We start from the raw sequence: 15,455 nt of genomic DNA, 5'->3' as shown, positions 1-15,455 counted from the left end.
AAGAGTCGGGATTAGAACTTTGGTTTATCTGACTGAAGTTCGTGCTTTTCATTACCATACCATCTCATTTCCTAATTTAGGAGAAACTGGTTTACATTAGGACTTTTTCAAAATCTGAACTATATTCCGTCTGATATAAAATCCTGAATTTGCTACTTCTTATCTCTGTGATACTGGGTAGGTTACTTAACTTCTCTGAGACCCATTTTTCTCATCTATGAAATGGGGAAAATAGGAGCACCTGGGATTTTTGTGAGTATTAAATGATTTAATGAATGGAAAGCACTGAGGGCAATGCTTACTATTATTATTATAAATTTATATAATAGTTCTGACTTCTTTAATGTCAGTTCCACTTCTTACCAGACCCTGTGAGTTAAGCCTAACAGCCTGTCCTAAGCCTGCAGGGCCACAAATGTCGCTAGCCCCAAACTCATATTGACACATGAAGTTACTTTTTAAAGGTAGATGGTAAGTATGTATGAAAATTAAATAAACATTGTGCTTAAAAATGCCAGAATACAAAAATACGTACTGAAAAATATATTTACCTCATCATTTTCATCAAAGATGGGATTTATTTTCCAAGGCCACATAAGGACAGTTGAATTTAAAGCTAAGTCTTCTTGAGGAAATAGAAAAACATCTAAAAAGTAACTCATTTGGCGTTTGGATTCCTACAAAAGAACCACCAGATACAATATATCATATAGAAAATCTAAGGCATTATGAAAAAGAGAAGAACCAACAACTTCCAACACTCTTTCAAATTTCAGTTTGACTCATAGTATTACCTATTTCATATCAGCCAAATTACCTGAGTATTTCAATAGTTATAGGATTATTTATTTGGCTTCATACCACACAATTGCAGACTTCAATACTGGAAATAAAGCTCAAAAGTTTTCATTTGCAGTTGACAACATAAAGGTACTCTTGATCCTCCTGGTATATGACTGAAAAAGGTGATCAAATATTCAGCTTTTGTCAGCAACTTTTTAAACTTTGGATTTTAAAGGATTTTACATTTTCATTGTTATGTATTTATTTTTGAATCTTGGTGACAAAGATTTTAACATCTTTTGTTTTGTTTTGCACCTTCAGTGACATTACCACCTTTTTTGCCTACTGTTAGCATATAGCAATTGTCCAGAAGAGATTAGGGGTGAATGGCAAAGAGAAAGAAAAAAGCCTTTAAAACCAACAGATTTACCTGAGTAGAGAAATTAAACATCTTTACTGCTATAGCTTTCATTGATCCATACGCAGTACTGTAATTTTTAAGAATTGAAATACAGACTCAAAGGGTAATTTAAGGTTTTTGATTTGAGATATATATATGTGTGTGTATATATATATAATGTGCAAAATGTATTATATTCAAAATGCATTATATATGTATTATATTGCATGTAGAAATATAACAATAAAAATTGATCCTTGTAATTAATTATATTAATAGATTAAAGGAGAAAAAGCACATGATGGTCTCAATAGATGCAAAACAAAATGTTTGATAAAATTCAACATCCACTCATAATGATTTTTTAAAAAAGAACTAAAAGGGGACAGCCTGGTAGCGTAGTGGTTAAGTTTGCATTCTCGGCTTCAGCGGCCCGGGGTTCATGGGTTCAGATCCCAGGCAGGGACCTACAAACCACTCATCAAGCCACGCTGTGGTGCCATTCCATATACAAAGTAGAAGAAGATTGGCACAGATGTTGGCTCAGCCACAATCTTCCTCAAGCAAGAAGAGGAAGATTGGCAATAGATGTTATCTCAGGGCCAATCTTCCTCACCGAAAAACAAAACAAACAAAAAAACTAAGGAAATCTGAATAAACTATAGACCAAAGAAAACTAAAAGAAGAAAACTTACTTATCTGATAAAGGTATCTATAAAAAAAAATCTACAGCAAATGTCATACTTAATAGTGAAATCTTGAAAGCTTTCTCTTTGAGATTGGGATCAAGATGACCACTATTCACCATTGTACTAGAGATCTTAATCAGTCCACTGTAGCAAAGAAAATAAACAAGGTTTGGAAATGTGTAATGTTTGATGAGGACAAAAGCAAAACTCATTATTTGCAAGTTTTATGATGGTATATGTACACATTCCAAAAGAATCCTCAGATAAATTATTACAATTAGGAAGAGAAATAAAAAATAAATAAAAATTTTAAAGTTAAAATTTTTAAATAAAGAAAAAATTTTTAAATTAATGATAGATATTAATTTCTATATAAAAATAAACTTTATATTATAGCCCAAAGCATAAAATAAATATCTATGAGTCCATACTGATATAAATGAATGATTGAATAAATTAATAAGTGGGAGAGAAGAGACAAATCTCCAAAGAGGACATTATGGAAAGGGGGAGAAAAAGAATAAAGAGACCTGATAAACACCACTTCAGTCTGGTGATCAAGGTCAACATCAATACTTATCAGTCACGTTGATAATATGTACCCTTGATATGATGTGATGAAAATAGCACTTTACTTTTGTGATCCTCCTTCCAAAAACCCACTATCCTAGTCTAATCATGAGAAAAATATTAGACAAATTTCAACAGAGGGCCACCCTATCATACACCTGACCAGTACTTTTCAACATTGTCAAGGTCATCAAAAACAAGGAAAATCTGAGAAACTGTCAGAGCCAAGAAGAGCCTAAGAAGACATGACAATTAGATATAATGTGGTACCTTAGATGGGTTCCTGGAATAGAAAAAGGACATAAAGTAAAAACTAAGGAAATCTGAATAAACTGTGGACTTTAGTTAATAATGTATAGATATTGGTTTATTAATTGTAACAAATGTACCATACTAAAGGTAACATACATCCTAAGATGTTAATAATGAGAAAATTGGGTGTGTGTGTTGGGGGGAGTGTAATATGGGAACTCTGTACTATCTGCTCAATTTTTCTGTAAATCTAAAACTGTTCTGAAAAATAAAGTTCATTAATCATTTTTATAAATTCATTGTATTCTGTATTCAAGTAACAAAGAGAAGATAAAATTTAAAGATATCACTTAACATAACAGTAAAAGATATTAAGTACCTGAAAATATATCTAACAAAAGATGTACACAATCTCTAAAGAGAAAATTATAAAATATTGAGAGATATTAAAGAAGAGGTAAATAAATAAGATATATTATGAATTGGAAGCCTTCATATTGTAAATCTGCCAATTCTCTCCGTCTATTTAATGCATTTCCAATCAAAATCCCCAGAGATTTTTGAAGAATGTGAAAAACTGATTCTAAAATTTATATTGGAAAGACACTAATTCTCTAAATTTACTATCAATTTGAGCCAATCTCAATCAAAATTCCAAAAGGTTACTTCACAGAATGTGATGAGCTAACTCTAAAATATATGAAAATGCTAAGGGCCAAGAACAAGCAAGAAACTTGGTGAAGAAGAGTGGGAGGACATGCTCTAACACGTATCAAGACTTATTATTGCTACTACAATTAAACTGTTGTAATTAAGTCAGTATGGTATTGCTACAAGGATAGACAAGAAAGTCAATGAAACAGAATATAATGTCTTAAAACAGACCCTCACATATGTGGACGCCTAATACATGATAGAGGTGACACTGCAGAGCAGTAGGGAAGGGATAATCTCTTAAATAAATACATAATTGCTCATCTATATGAAAAAATAATTAAATTAGATCTCACATCATTCACAAAAATAAGATTCCAGGAGGACTGAAAATATAAACCTGAAAGGCAAAACCTGAAAGGCTTTTAGAAAAGGATATAAGAAAAAAATCTTGATGACCCTGGGTAGGAAAGGATTTCTTAAACAAGACACAGAAAGGACTAGCTATAAAAGAAAAGATTGCTCCATTTGATTGCATTGAAATTAAGAATTTTTGTTCATCAAAACACCATTAAAAAGTTAATGTAAATTACAGAGTGAAGGAAAGGATACCTATTGACGATATATTCAAAGGTACTACACTGAACTATACACTTAAAAATGGTTAAGATGATAAATTTTATGTTATACATATTTTTTCACAATTTTTAAAAAATCTATCACCAACAATAAGAAAAAGACACACAACTCTCAAAAGAAAAATGGGCAAAAGACACATACTGGTAGTTCACAAAAGAGGAACTCCAAATGGTCAACAAGCATAAGAAAAGTATTCAAATTCATTTATTTTCAAGAAAATGCAAATTAAAAATACAATGACCTCAGGGCCAACCCCGTGGCTGAGTGGTTAAGCTTGTACACTCTGCTTCGGTGGCCCAGGGTTGCACGGGGTCAGATCCTGGGCACGGACCTAGCACCGCTCATCAAGCCATGCTGAGGTGTCATCCCACACAGCAGAACTAGAAGAACCTACAATTAGAATATACAGCTATGCACTAGGGGGCTTTGGGGCAAAGAAAAAAAGAAGAGTGCCAACAGATGTTAGCTGAGGGCCAATCTTTAAAAAATACATATATATAATGACCTCTACCCAACAGACTGACAAAATTTAAAATATCTCACAATAGCAAGTAGGGGCAAGGATGTAAAATAATAAGATTCTTATACACTGCTGATAGGAGTATAAAATTGTAACTATTTTAGAAAAGAGTTTTGCCTTAGCTATGAAAGGTGTAAATAAGTATATCTTAAAACATCTGGAAAAAAATGCATGAATATATGCACCAAGATACACATACAGAAATGTTCCCAGCAGTATTGCCGTTAGTAGAAACAACCCAGATATCCAGAACAATAAAATTAAAATAATAAATTACTGCATAGTTATACAGGAATACTAGACAGCAATTAAAATAAACTAAAGAAACAATGACATTACTAACACAATGTTGACAAGACGCAAAAGAACAGAAACAGTAAGATGCTGTTTACATAAAGATCAAAATAAGACAAAAATTAGCTATATTGATTAGGAATGCATATCGAGATGGTAAAACTATAAAGAAAAACAAGGAAATGATTACTATAAAAGTCAGGATAGCGCTCACATCCAGAAAAAGACAGGAGATTGTGACGGGCTTCTAAGGTATTGGCAAGGTTCTATTTCTTTCCCTGAGTGATAATTACTGAGTGTTTACTTTATAACATTTTAAATTGTACAATTTATGTTTACATTTCACCTTTTTAAACAGAATTAGAGTACAATATAGGTGAATAGGTAAATAATCTTGGGTTGGGGAAGGCATAAGCATACTACTAAATGTAGAAACTTTAAAAGAAAATATATTTTTGTAACTCTAAGTTGTGGGATGCACACATAGTTTGAGAACTAAAGGAAAAAATACAATTACTGTAGAAAGCTCTAGGGAAGACAGGGAGAGAAGTAATTACAATCAGAGAGTCATATGCAGAGGGTTTCTGGGGTCCTGGCAATATCATATTTCTTGACCTGGGTAGTGGCAACACAGGTGGTCACTTTATAACTATTTGTTTAACTCTACGTTTTATACATTTTCAATATGTTTATCATATTTCACAAAGAAAAAACTATTTTAAAATATGTAAATTAAAAGATTCTTACCTGGATCCGTAAAATCAAGTCCCGAATTCCTACAGTCCGGGCTTTTTCTACATAAGATATCAGATCCATCATCTCTTCTGTTGTCTCAGGGACTTTCAATGCATGCTCTTTAATTGCTTCAAATTCACTACAAATACTGACATAACACTCTCCTTTACTATAGTTATGGAAATTAATACTTTACCATATGCAGTAAGTGTGTTATGATTATTATAAAATAGGAACTGTGATATCCTAAAAATAATTGGATAATTCACTAAGATTTAAAATATTTAAGCATAACTTATTTGATAACTCAGCATATAACATACATCTATAAAATTAAGGTAACATTTTCATGTGGAAATTATGGTATATTAAAAATTTTTTTTTTACCAATCTCTTCAACTCTCTTGAATACCCAGTTAAGCAGTGTGATATAGAGCATACTTTGGATCAGGCAGCTTTAAATTTAAATCCTGCCTCAGCTGCTACTAGCTTTGTGACTTAAGGAAATCTCTGAGGCTTAGTTTCCATATCTTTAAAGTGAAGTCATGAACATTCATCTTGTTTGATTGTCATAATACAATAATGAATGTAAAGGGCCTAGCACATTCTCATTTACTGGTAACTATAATTGTTAGTTTAGCCATTAGTTTATTTATTATTACTAGTGCCTCTTGGGAAACAAGGCAATATAGCAAGTAAAAAAATCAAACCCTTGTACACATTTCAAAAAATCTGTGACTCTCTTAGGATAGCCTATGTATGTAAGTATGAACCTAGATACTCTATAGCCATTATTTAACTAAAGGTACTTTTCTTGGAATTTTTCCCTGTGCTTTGCAATATCTGTATTGTCAGGCCATTACCAGAAATATCAGAAAACTCCATGAAAAAACAAAATATAATAGTGGTTAAGTGATTCTAAAAATAAATTTTAGCTCATGCAGGTATTTCATTTATATTCTGTGGGTAATTATACTTAATCATTCATTTAATAAATAATTGAGTACCTACAATGTGCTAAGCAAAGTTCTAAACATTGAGATAGAGCAGCAAACAAGTCCCTGCCCTCGTAAAGCTTACACTCAAGCGGAGGAGAGAGACAAAAGCACACAAATACATAACACAATGTTAGGTAGTAAAAAGTGATATGAAGAAAAATAAAGCAAGGTAAGGGGATAAAGAATGTTGGAGTGTAGAGAAGGGGCCACTATTTTATATAGAGTAGCCAGGGAAGGGCTCTCTAGGAAGGTGATATTCAAGGTGAGAGAAGAAAAAAACTTCCAAAGAAGAAAAAGCAGCAAGGACAAAGGCCTGGGGTAGCAATAAGCTTGGCATATTTTAGGAGTGGTAAGCAGGCCAGCATGAATACAAAGAAGAGGACAAAACATGAAGTTGGAGAGGTGAGCAGGACTCAGAACATGTAGGGCTGATAATTAATTCTTAATTATCAAACATTTAGGAGGATGAGTGACGTCTGCATCATGGCAGAATGAGCACACCCCTTAAACTCTCCCCTCTAAGATAAGCAAAAAGGATACACATAAACCAACAGAGGACATCCACACAACACAAAAGATGTCTAAGAGACCCATGAAGCCATATGTGTGAAGGTGGAGTGCTGGACTCCCCATAGGAAGTGGAAGGAGGTAAGGAAATCTCTACATACTGAATGGCAGTGACCCTGGGACTGTGCACAGCTTGGAGAGGAAAGGGGGGAAGGGGTGGCCCTCCATGGGAACACCATTGCTCTCCGAGGTCCATCACAGCCTGAGGGAAAGCGCCACACAGCGGTGACTAGCTATTGCGGGGGTGTCTTCAGTAAGCTAGCACCCCAGGAGAGCAGATAGCGAGGACAGAGTGAGAAGCTCCAGGGATCATGCAGGCAAAAGAAAGTGCTTCTCGCCCTACCTGGCACCCCAGTTCACCCTATTCAAAAAAGCAGCAGCTGCGAGCTGAGCTGCAGATCAGGATGGGCTCAGAATACACAGCCCTTGACCCCCACCCAGTGGTGGCAGGTGGAAGCTGCGACCACATATTACCACTATGCAGAAGCACAAATACACCCCATCAAGCAATGTGGAAAAAGACCAGACCAGAAGGAAAATCACAAGTACCCAGAAATCAATCCAGAAGGCACAGAAATCTATAATGTAAATGACAAATAATTCAAAATAGCTATAATAAAAAAAACTCAATGAGTTACAAGAAAACATAGATAGATAGTTCAATGAAATCAGGAACTTCTATAAAGAAGAACCAATTAGAAATATTGGAGATGAAAAACACAATGGAAGAGATTAAGAAAAATATGGATTCCCTAAACAATAGCGCTGATATTATGGAGGAACGAATCTGCAATCTTGAGGACAGAAATATAGAAATGTCTCAGAAGCAGTGAGAACTAAGACTAAAAGAAATAAGAAATTCTCCAAGAAATATTCAACTCAATTAGGAAATGCAACATAAGGATTATAGAGAAGAGAAGCAGAATGTAGCAGAAAGCTTGTATTGAGTACCATATTCCAAGCACTGTGCTAGGTACTTTATATATATTATTTATATATATTAGTTTTCATCCTTACAGAAGTTACAAATGAAGATTCCTTTGAGGTAGCCAGACAGGTAATAAATGAGTTAGATGAGTTGGATGATGAGTTGCTTGAGCACTGAGTGAACAAACTAGAGGACACATTCCCTGTCTAAAAAGGAAACTACTTCTCAGCAACATTTATCACTGCAGACCCAGAATGGCACAGTCTTCCCACTTTTTCAAGAAAAGCAAGAGATTGGGATTTTGTGTGCATGTATGTGTGTGAAATCTAATTTTGAAATGTTGATGGCAAATTCAAACTTTGTTCAAATAAAATAAAACACAATGTGAGACAAGTAAAACACATCTACATGACACATTTAGCTAGCAGGCCACTAGCTTATTAATTCAATTTTATAGCCACCCTGCAAAATAAGTATTACCATCTCCATTTCACAGAAGAGAAAAACAACCTAGGTGACACAGCAAGTAAACCCTGTAGTCAGGAATGATCCCAGATCTTCCCAAGAATGTTGAAAATCCCTAGTTTTTCCATTTTCACGCAACCTGTATCTAAACACTGGCTTCTTTCTTTTCTTTTCTTTTTTTCTTTACAAATCCTAGGTTGCCTAAAAACTAGCCTCAAACAGTATCAAACAAAAAAGAAACCAGACCAATGAGACTACAAAGGAATCTCCTTAAGAGGCAGCTATGTAGAAAAAATTGTAAGTACTTATATTTTAATCTTTTGTTTTTAAATAAGAATTATTATTAGCAAACAATTTCTTTTAGCCCTGTAATTCTGAGTTTGGCAATTAATTTTACTTACCTTTCATTTTCTTTTCTATGTTTTGAAGCTATGTCATTTAATAATATATTTGCAAAGGCTTTTGCTTTGTTTGTTAGGCCTGTCTTCAAATCTTCACAATCCAAACGTACCATAGGGTAATGAACCCACTGAGGCAAAAGCATTATTTCTGAGGCAAGACTGAAAAATTTTTCTATAAACTTAAGAAGAGAGCATTTAAAACAAAAAATGTTTAGAATTTTCAAATTCATCAGTGATTTTATAGTACTGTATTACAGTGAAATTCTTAATTGTATAATATAAATGCAAATTCATTTCCTTTTGCTAAGTGACTAAAATTTTCCCCTTTGTTGCATAAACATTTTTTTCACCTGCATTTTCACTAAGGGATTTGCCAATCTACCAATAAATATCCAATACAATGCCATTTACAGCATTAATATCTGGACATTCCAGAAGGTAAAATTTCCCTCAGTACCTATTAAAAAAAAATCCCTGAAGTCAACTGATCTTTCTGTTTAGAAACAAACCTTTATCATGTGACAATTTGTGTAGCTGACTAATACTTGCTTGTGCCATAACTGATGCCTCGCTGAAGATTCTAATTCAAATTTCAGGAAAAGAAATATAAGGAACTTTGTTGTTTTGGTGAAAATAATCCAGAAGGAGAGAAACATTGTGCTCTGCCATTACCAGAGATCCAAGATATTGGAATTTATACAACTTCTTAATACCTAGACACTGGGATACTTTTTAAAAATTAAACTAAGTAGTATGGAATTAAACCTAACAAGTTATGTTGCATTTTGTGATAGTGAAACATACCTACCAACTTTGGGCAACTTTGACTTGATTTCACAACCCATCTTTAATGTTTCCTCTCTACTTTCCTCCTCACCCCATCTCCACCCTCCATCAAAATGCCCCATTCTGTTTCTTCCTCCTTAAGGAGATGTTCCCTTCATTTCCCTCTCTCTCAAGGCTATCCTATTTTTCTAGTGTCTCTAGTATTTAGCAGATTTGGCTTAAAATTTTCAAGCCTTAAAGAGAGCTGAGGATATTAATTAATTAATTCAAAGACTACACTGAGTGCCTGATTGGTTCTTAGTTGGAATCATACCAAATAGAGAGTAAATAGCGCTGATGGCATTGGAGAAGGGAGATAGATGTTTTCTTATTCTCAAGTACCATCATCCAGTTTTTCTGGGATGTAATTAACAGACATGGCAAAGAAAATGGGCTGAATGGATCAAAGAAAATATGGCATATTGGAAACAACACAGATGTCCATTTAAGGTAGAAAGGATAGCATATTAATACAATGAAGTGCTATGGTGTAATAAACTATGACAATATGCAAAATATGGGTGAATTTCACAATGATGAATGAAATAAGAAAAAATAGAATATGCTATCTTTCATATAAACTTATCATGAGCAAAACTAAACCATATTATTTAAGAATACATACATAGGTGGTAAAACTATAGAGAAAAGCAAGAAATTCCAGGATAATAGTTACCAATAAACAAGGGAGAAGTTATGGTTGGGGAGAGGCACATGGATAGCTTCTGAAGAGTTAAAAGTTCTAATTCTTACTCTAAGTGGTTATTAGGTTATAATTACCTATAAATCTGCACATATATGCTTTACATGCTTTTCTTTTCTTTTTTTAAAATTTTATTTAATGTATATCAATTCTTAATTTTTTTCTTTTTGAGGAAGATTAGCCCTGAGCTAACTGCTGCCAATCCTCCTCTTTTTGCTGAGGAAGGGTGGCTCTGAGCTAACATCCATGCCCATCTTCCTCTACTTTTTATGTGGGATGCCTACCACAGCATGGCATGCCAAGTAGTGCCATGTCCGCACCCGGGATCCGAACCAGCGAACCCCGGGGCGCCGAAGCAGAACGTGCGCACTTAACTGCTACGCCGCTGGGCCGGCCCCATGCTTTTCCGTATTATGTTATATTTCACAATTATATTACTTTTTAATGGAATATTTTAAATATACCAAAGTAGGCAAAATGTACCCACTATACAGCTTCAACAATTATGAACTCATGGCAAATCTTTTTTTCTCTATACCTTTAACAAATCCCCTGTTCTATTTCTACCCAAATCCCAAGTATCATATCATTTCATCTACGTATATGTTATAGTTCATAATTTTGTATTTCACCAAAATAGGCATCTCAACCAGAACCATAGTATGTCAAGAATTGACAAAGAAATCCAGGGATATATTACTAACCCTAAAAGTAAATTTTTAAATAGTTACATAAACCATCCAGAAATTATAAAATTCAAGAAAATTTCACAGCAAAATACTAGACCTAAGGACAGAGTCATTGTGAAACCAAACGAAACACAAGCTTAGCCTAGAGATCTAGGGCCCATTGATACTACAAGCTATGGCCACGATCACAAAAAATTTAGCTGTTAGCTCATAGAACATTTATTGTGTCTATTTTCTGCTCAGCATTGTATTGAGAAATATGGTAAAACACAAATGAATGAGAATATACAATCTCTGATTTTGTGAAAGTAATGCATTTAGCAATTCATAATATAGATTTATAAGCACATAAAAACCAAATAAGGGACCGGCTTGGTGATGTAGTGGTTAAGTTCGTGTGCTCCACTTTGGCGGCCCTGGGTTCACAGGTTTGGATCCTGGGCATGAACCTAGCACCACTCATCAAGCCATGCTGTGGTGGCATCCCACATAAAATAGAGGAAGATTGGCACAGATGTTGGCTCAGGGCCAATCTTCTTCACAAGAAAAGAAAATCAAATAAGGTAAAAAGTATGCATATTAGAAAAAAAACATGTAATCATCTCAATAGATGCAGAAAAACCATTTAACAAAATCCAACACTCGTTCATAGTAATAGCCCTTAACAACAAGGACTAGAAGATAACATCCTCAACTTGATAAGGAGAATGTAGGAAAAATTTACAACTAACATTATACTCAATGGTTTAAAAAACTAATGCTTCCCTCTAGGATCAAGAACAAGATAGAAATATCTAATCTACTCTGACTACTTCTACTCAAGATTGTACTGGGGGTACTAGGTAGGGAAATTAGGCAAGAGGAAAAAAAAAGAGGCATCCATATTGGAAAGGAACGATACAAGAAATTTTATATTTTCAAGTATATGGGGAAACCATTCTGGTTTGAACTTGACTTAGCCTGAATTTTATTTTAAACAGAGCAGCCTGACTTACAGCCTATCAAACACATATTGCACACCTGCTTTAATCGTTAGCCTAAAGCAAAAAAATGTACTCTTTGAAGATAAAAAAATTCATGCCTCCCTTCCTTTGACATCAGCAATCTTTAATGATAAAATTGAATGCCTCCTTTCCAACAGCATCAAGGCCATGTTGACTTGCTGTGTATGTGCTGATCTGTAACAAAATATCTCCCTGAACACTTGAAAGAATGTACCCCTGTCATGCTTGATATATATCTCTTTTGGAAATGGTATATAACTGTGCTGAAAACCACATGAAAACTCTTCTTCAAAGGGCTTCCTTCCTTAGTGAAGGCTGGACTCCCAGGCTATAGTTCTCAGCTTGGCTCAAATAAAACTCTGCTATAGAATGATTATTAATTATTCGCATCAACAGGAAGCAGTAAGACAATCTCTATTTGCAAATGACATGATATTGGATATAGAAAAATCCTACGTAATATACACATAAAACTGTGAAATTAACAAACAAGTTCAGTAAGGATGCAAGACACAAAACCAATATACAGAAATCAACTGTATTTCTACACATTAGAAATGAACACTCCAAAAATGAAATTAAGAAAAAAATTCAATTTATAATAGCTTCAAAAAATAAAATACTTAGAAATTAAATTTAACCAAACAAGCGCAATACTTGCAGAACACAGAAATGTTGGGGAAAAATGGAAAAGCACTATATGGTGACTGAAATGATGCAGGCTAGCCTCCCTGTAACCTACTAGAAATATACTCTAACAAAAAAGCTCTATATATTCAAAGATGTGAAAAAATATGAAAATAATAAAGAGAAAATAAAACACAAAAATATTTGGGAAAATACAGTATCCGAAATGAAAATTTTACTTGAGTAACTGCAGCTTAACACCAGAGAAGAAATAAGTTCTTAAAACAATGCAAAAGAACTATCCAAAATGAAGCATAGAGAGAAAAAACCCGAAAACTCTGAACAGAGCTTCAGTAAACACTGGAATTATATCAAGCAGTCTAATACACATGTAATTGGAATTCCAGAACTGAGGGAGGAGAGGAACAAACAGAAAATACTGAATAAATAATGTCTGAATACTTTCCAAGTTTGATGAGAACTATAAACCCACAGACCCAAGAATCTCAACACTACTTCTTCTCAAGCAGAAGAAATACAAAACAAAGAACACTAAAGCATTTCACAATCCAAAAGCTGAAAAGCAACAACAAAAAAAGAAAATTTAAAAGCAGCCAGACAAAAAACATTACAGAAAGAAACCTGGAAGAAACTTCTAACAGGACAAAATGAGAAGCCCTCTGGACCTGCTCTCTAGTGAAACTGGTGAAAATTATTTTTAAAACAAGCATTTAAAGCCTCTGGAAATGGTCCTAAGAGTATAGAAAAATGAAGAAATATCTATTCAGGAAAATCTACGAAAATTTGGTAAGAAAAGTGAGAATCTGTGGGTTTAAACATAGACTACTCCCTTCCTCCCTGCTCTCAGCTCAGCAAGGTGGAAACTCCACTGCAGACTAGTGCGCTCAACAACACAGGGCTCTCTCTGCGCACAGCTTCCAGCTGGAGGACTTTACCTGTTGCTGAGGTTAGGTTCCCTTTTTTTCCTTTTTTTAATTGAAGTATAATTGACATACAGTATCCCATTAATTTCAGGTGTACATCACAGTGATTGGCTATTCATATACATTACAAAATGATCACCGTGATAAGTCTAGTTACCATCTGTCACCACACAAAGTTATTATAATATTATTGACCATATTTCCTATGCTGTACATTACATCCCGACGACTTATTTATTTTCTAACTAGAAGTTTGTACCTCTTAATCCCCTTCACCTATTTCTTCCATCCCCCACCCATCCTGTCTCTGGTAACCACCAGTTTGTTTCCTTATCTATGAGTCTGTTTCTGTTCATTTGTTTTGTTTTTTAGATGCCACATATAAGTGAAATCATAAGGTATTGGTCTGTCTTTGACTTATTTTACTTACCATAATACCCTCTAAGTCCATCCATGTTGTCACAAATGGCAAGATTTCATTATACACATACACACACAAACACACACACACACACATTGTTTCCATAACTTGGCTATTGTAAATAATACTGCAATAAACACAGGGGTGCATATACCTCTTCGAATTAGTCTTTTCATTTTCTTCGGAGAAATACCCAGAAATGACTCGTATGGTAGTTCTATTTTTAATTTTTTGAGGAATCTCCATACCATTTTCCACAGTGGTTGCACCAATTTACATTCCCACCAACAGTGTACAAGGATTCCTTTTTCTCCATATCCTCTCAACACTTGTTATTTTTTTGGTTTTTTGATAATAGCCATTCTGACGGGTATGAGGTGACATCTCATTGTGGTTCTGATTTGCACTTCCCTGCTGAGTATCTTTCCATGTGCCTGTTGGCCATCTGTATGTCCTTTTTGGAAAAATTTCTATTCAAATCCTCTGCCTATTTTTTAATTGGGCTGTTTGGGTTTTTTTGATATTAAGTTGTGTAAGTTCTTTATATATTTTGGATATTAACTCCTTACTGGATGTATGATTTGCAAATATCTTCTCCATTCAATAGGTTGCCTTTTCATTTTGCTTATGATTTCCTTTGCTGTGCAAAAGCTTTTTAGTTTGATGTAATTCTATTTGCTTATTTTTGCTTTTGTTGCGCTTGGCCAAGGAGACTCGTCCAAAAAAATATTGCTAAGACCAATGTCAAAGAACTGACTGTCTATGTTTTCTTCTAGAGCTTTTATGGTTGCAGATCTCACATTCAAGTCTTCAATCCATTCTGAATTTATTTTTACATGTGTTGTAAGATAGCAGTACAGTTTCATTCTTTTGCATGTGGCTGTCCAGTTTTCCCAACACTGTTTATTGAAGAAACTGTCTTTTCCCCATTGTATATTCTTGCTTCCTTTGTCATAGATTATTGACTACATATGCAAGGGTTCTTCCCAGGCTCTCTATTCTATTCCATTGATCTATGTGTCTGTTTTCATGCCAGTACCATACTGTTTTGATTACAATAGCTTTGTAGTATAGTTTGAAATCAGGGAGCATGAAACTTCCAGATTTGTTTTCTTTCTCAAGATTTCTTGGGCTATTAGGGGTCTTTTGTAGTTCCACACAAATTTTAGGATTTTTTGTTCTAGTTCTGTGAAAAATGCCATTGGTATTTTGATGGGGATTGCACTGAATCTGTAGATTGCTTTAGGTAGTATGGACATTTTATCAATACTAATTCTTCCTATTCATGAGCACAGTATATCATTCCATTTATTTGTGTGGTCTTCAATTTCTTTTATCAATCTCTTA

General features: G+C 34.3%; 1 protein-coding gene across 3 annotated transcripts in view; it reads right to left on the bottom strand.

Annotated features, from left to right (window-relative positions):
• DNAH12 (dynein axonemal heavy chain 12) overlaps window positions 1-15,455 on the bottom strand; it is a 213,721-nt gene that overhangs the window by 149,802 nt on the left and 48,464 nt on the right. For all 3 annotated transcript variants that reach the window (XM_070574868.1, XM_070574869.1, XM_070574870.1), the window contains 3 exons: window positions 8,896-9,074; window positions 5,549-5,684; window positions 552-677 (listed from right to left, as the gene is read on the bottom strand). In XM_070574868.1, coding sequence (XP_070430969.1) covers window positions 552-677; window positions 5,549-5,684; window positions 8,896-9,074 — 441 coding nt within the window. The remainder of the gene's footprint in view (window positions 1-551; window positions 678-5,548; window positions 5,685-8,895; window positions 9,075-15,455) is intronic.

Source organism: Equus przewalskii, chromosome 15, assembly GCF_037783145.1.
Source record: "Equus przewalskii isolate Varuska chromosome 15, EquPr2, whole genome shotgun sequence".
In the NCBI taxonomy this organism is placed as follows: domain Eukaryota; kingdom Metazoa; phylum Chordata; class Mammalia; order Perissodactyla; family Equidae; genus Equus; species Equus przewalskii.
Note: the sequence above shows the minus strand (reverse complement) of the source record. Positions and strands in the feature narration are given on the sequence as shown.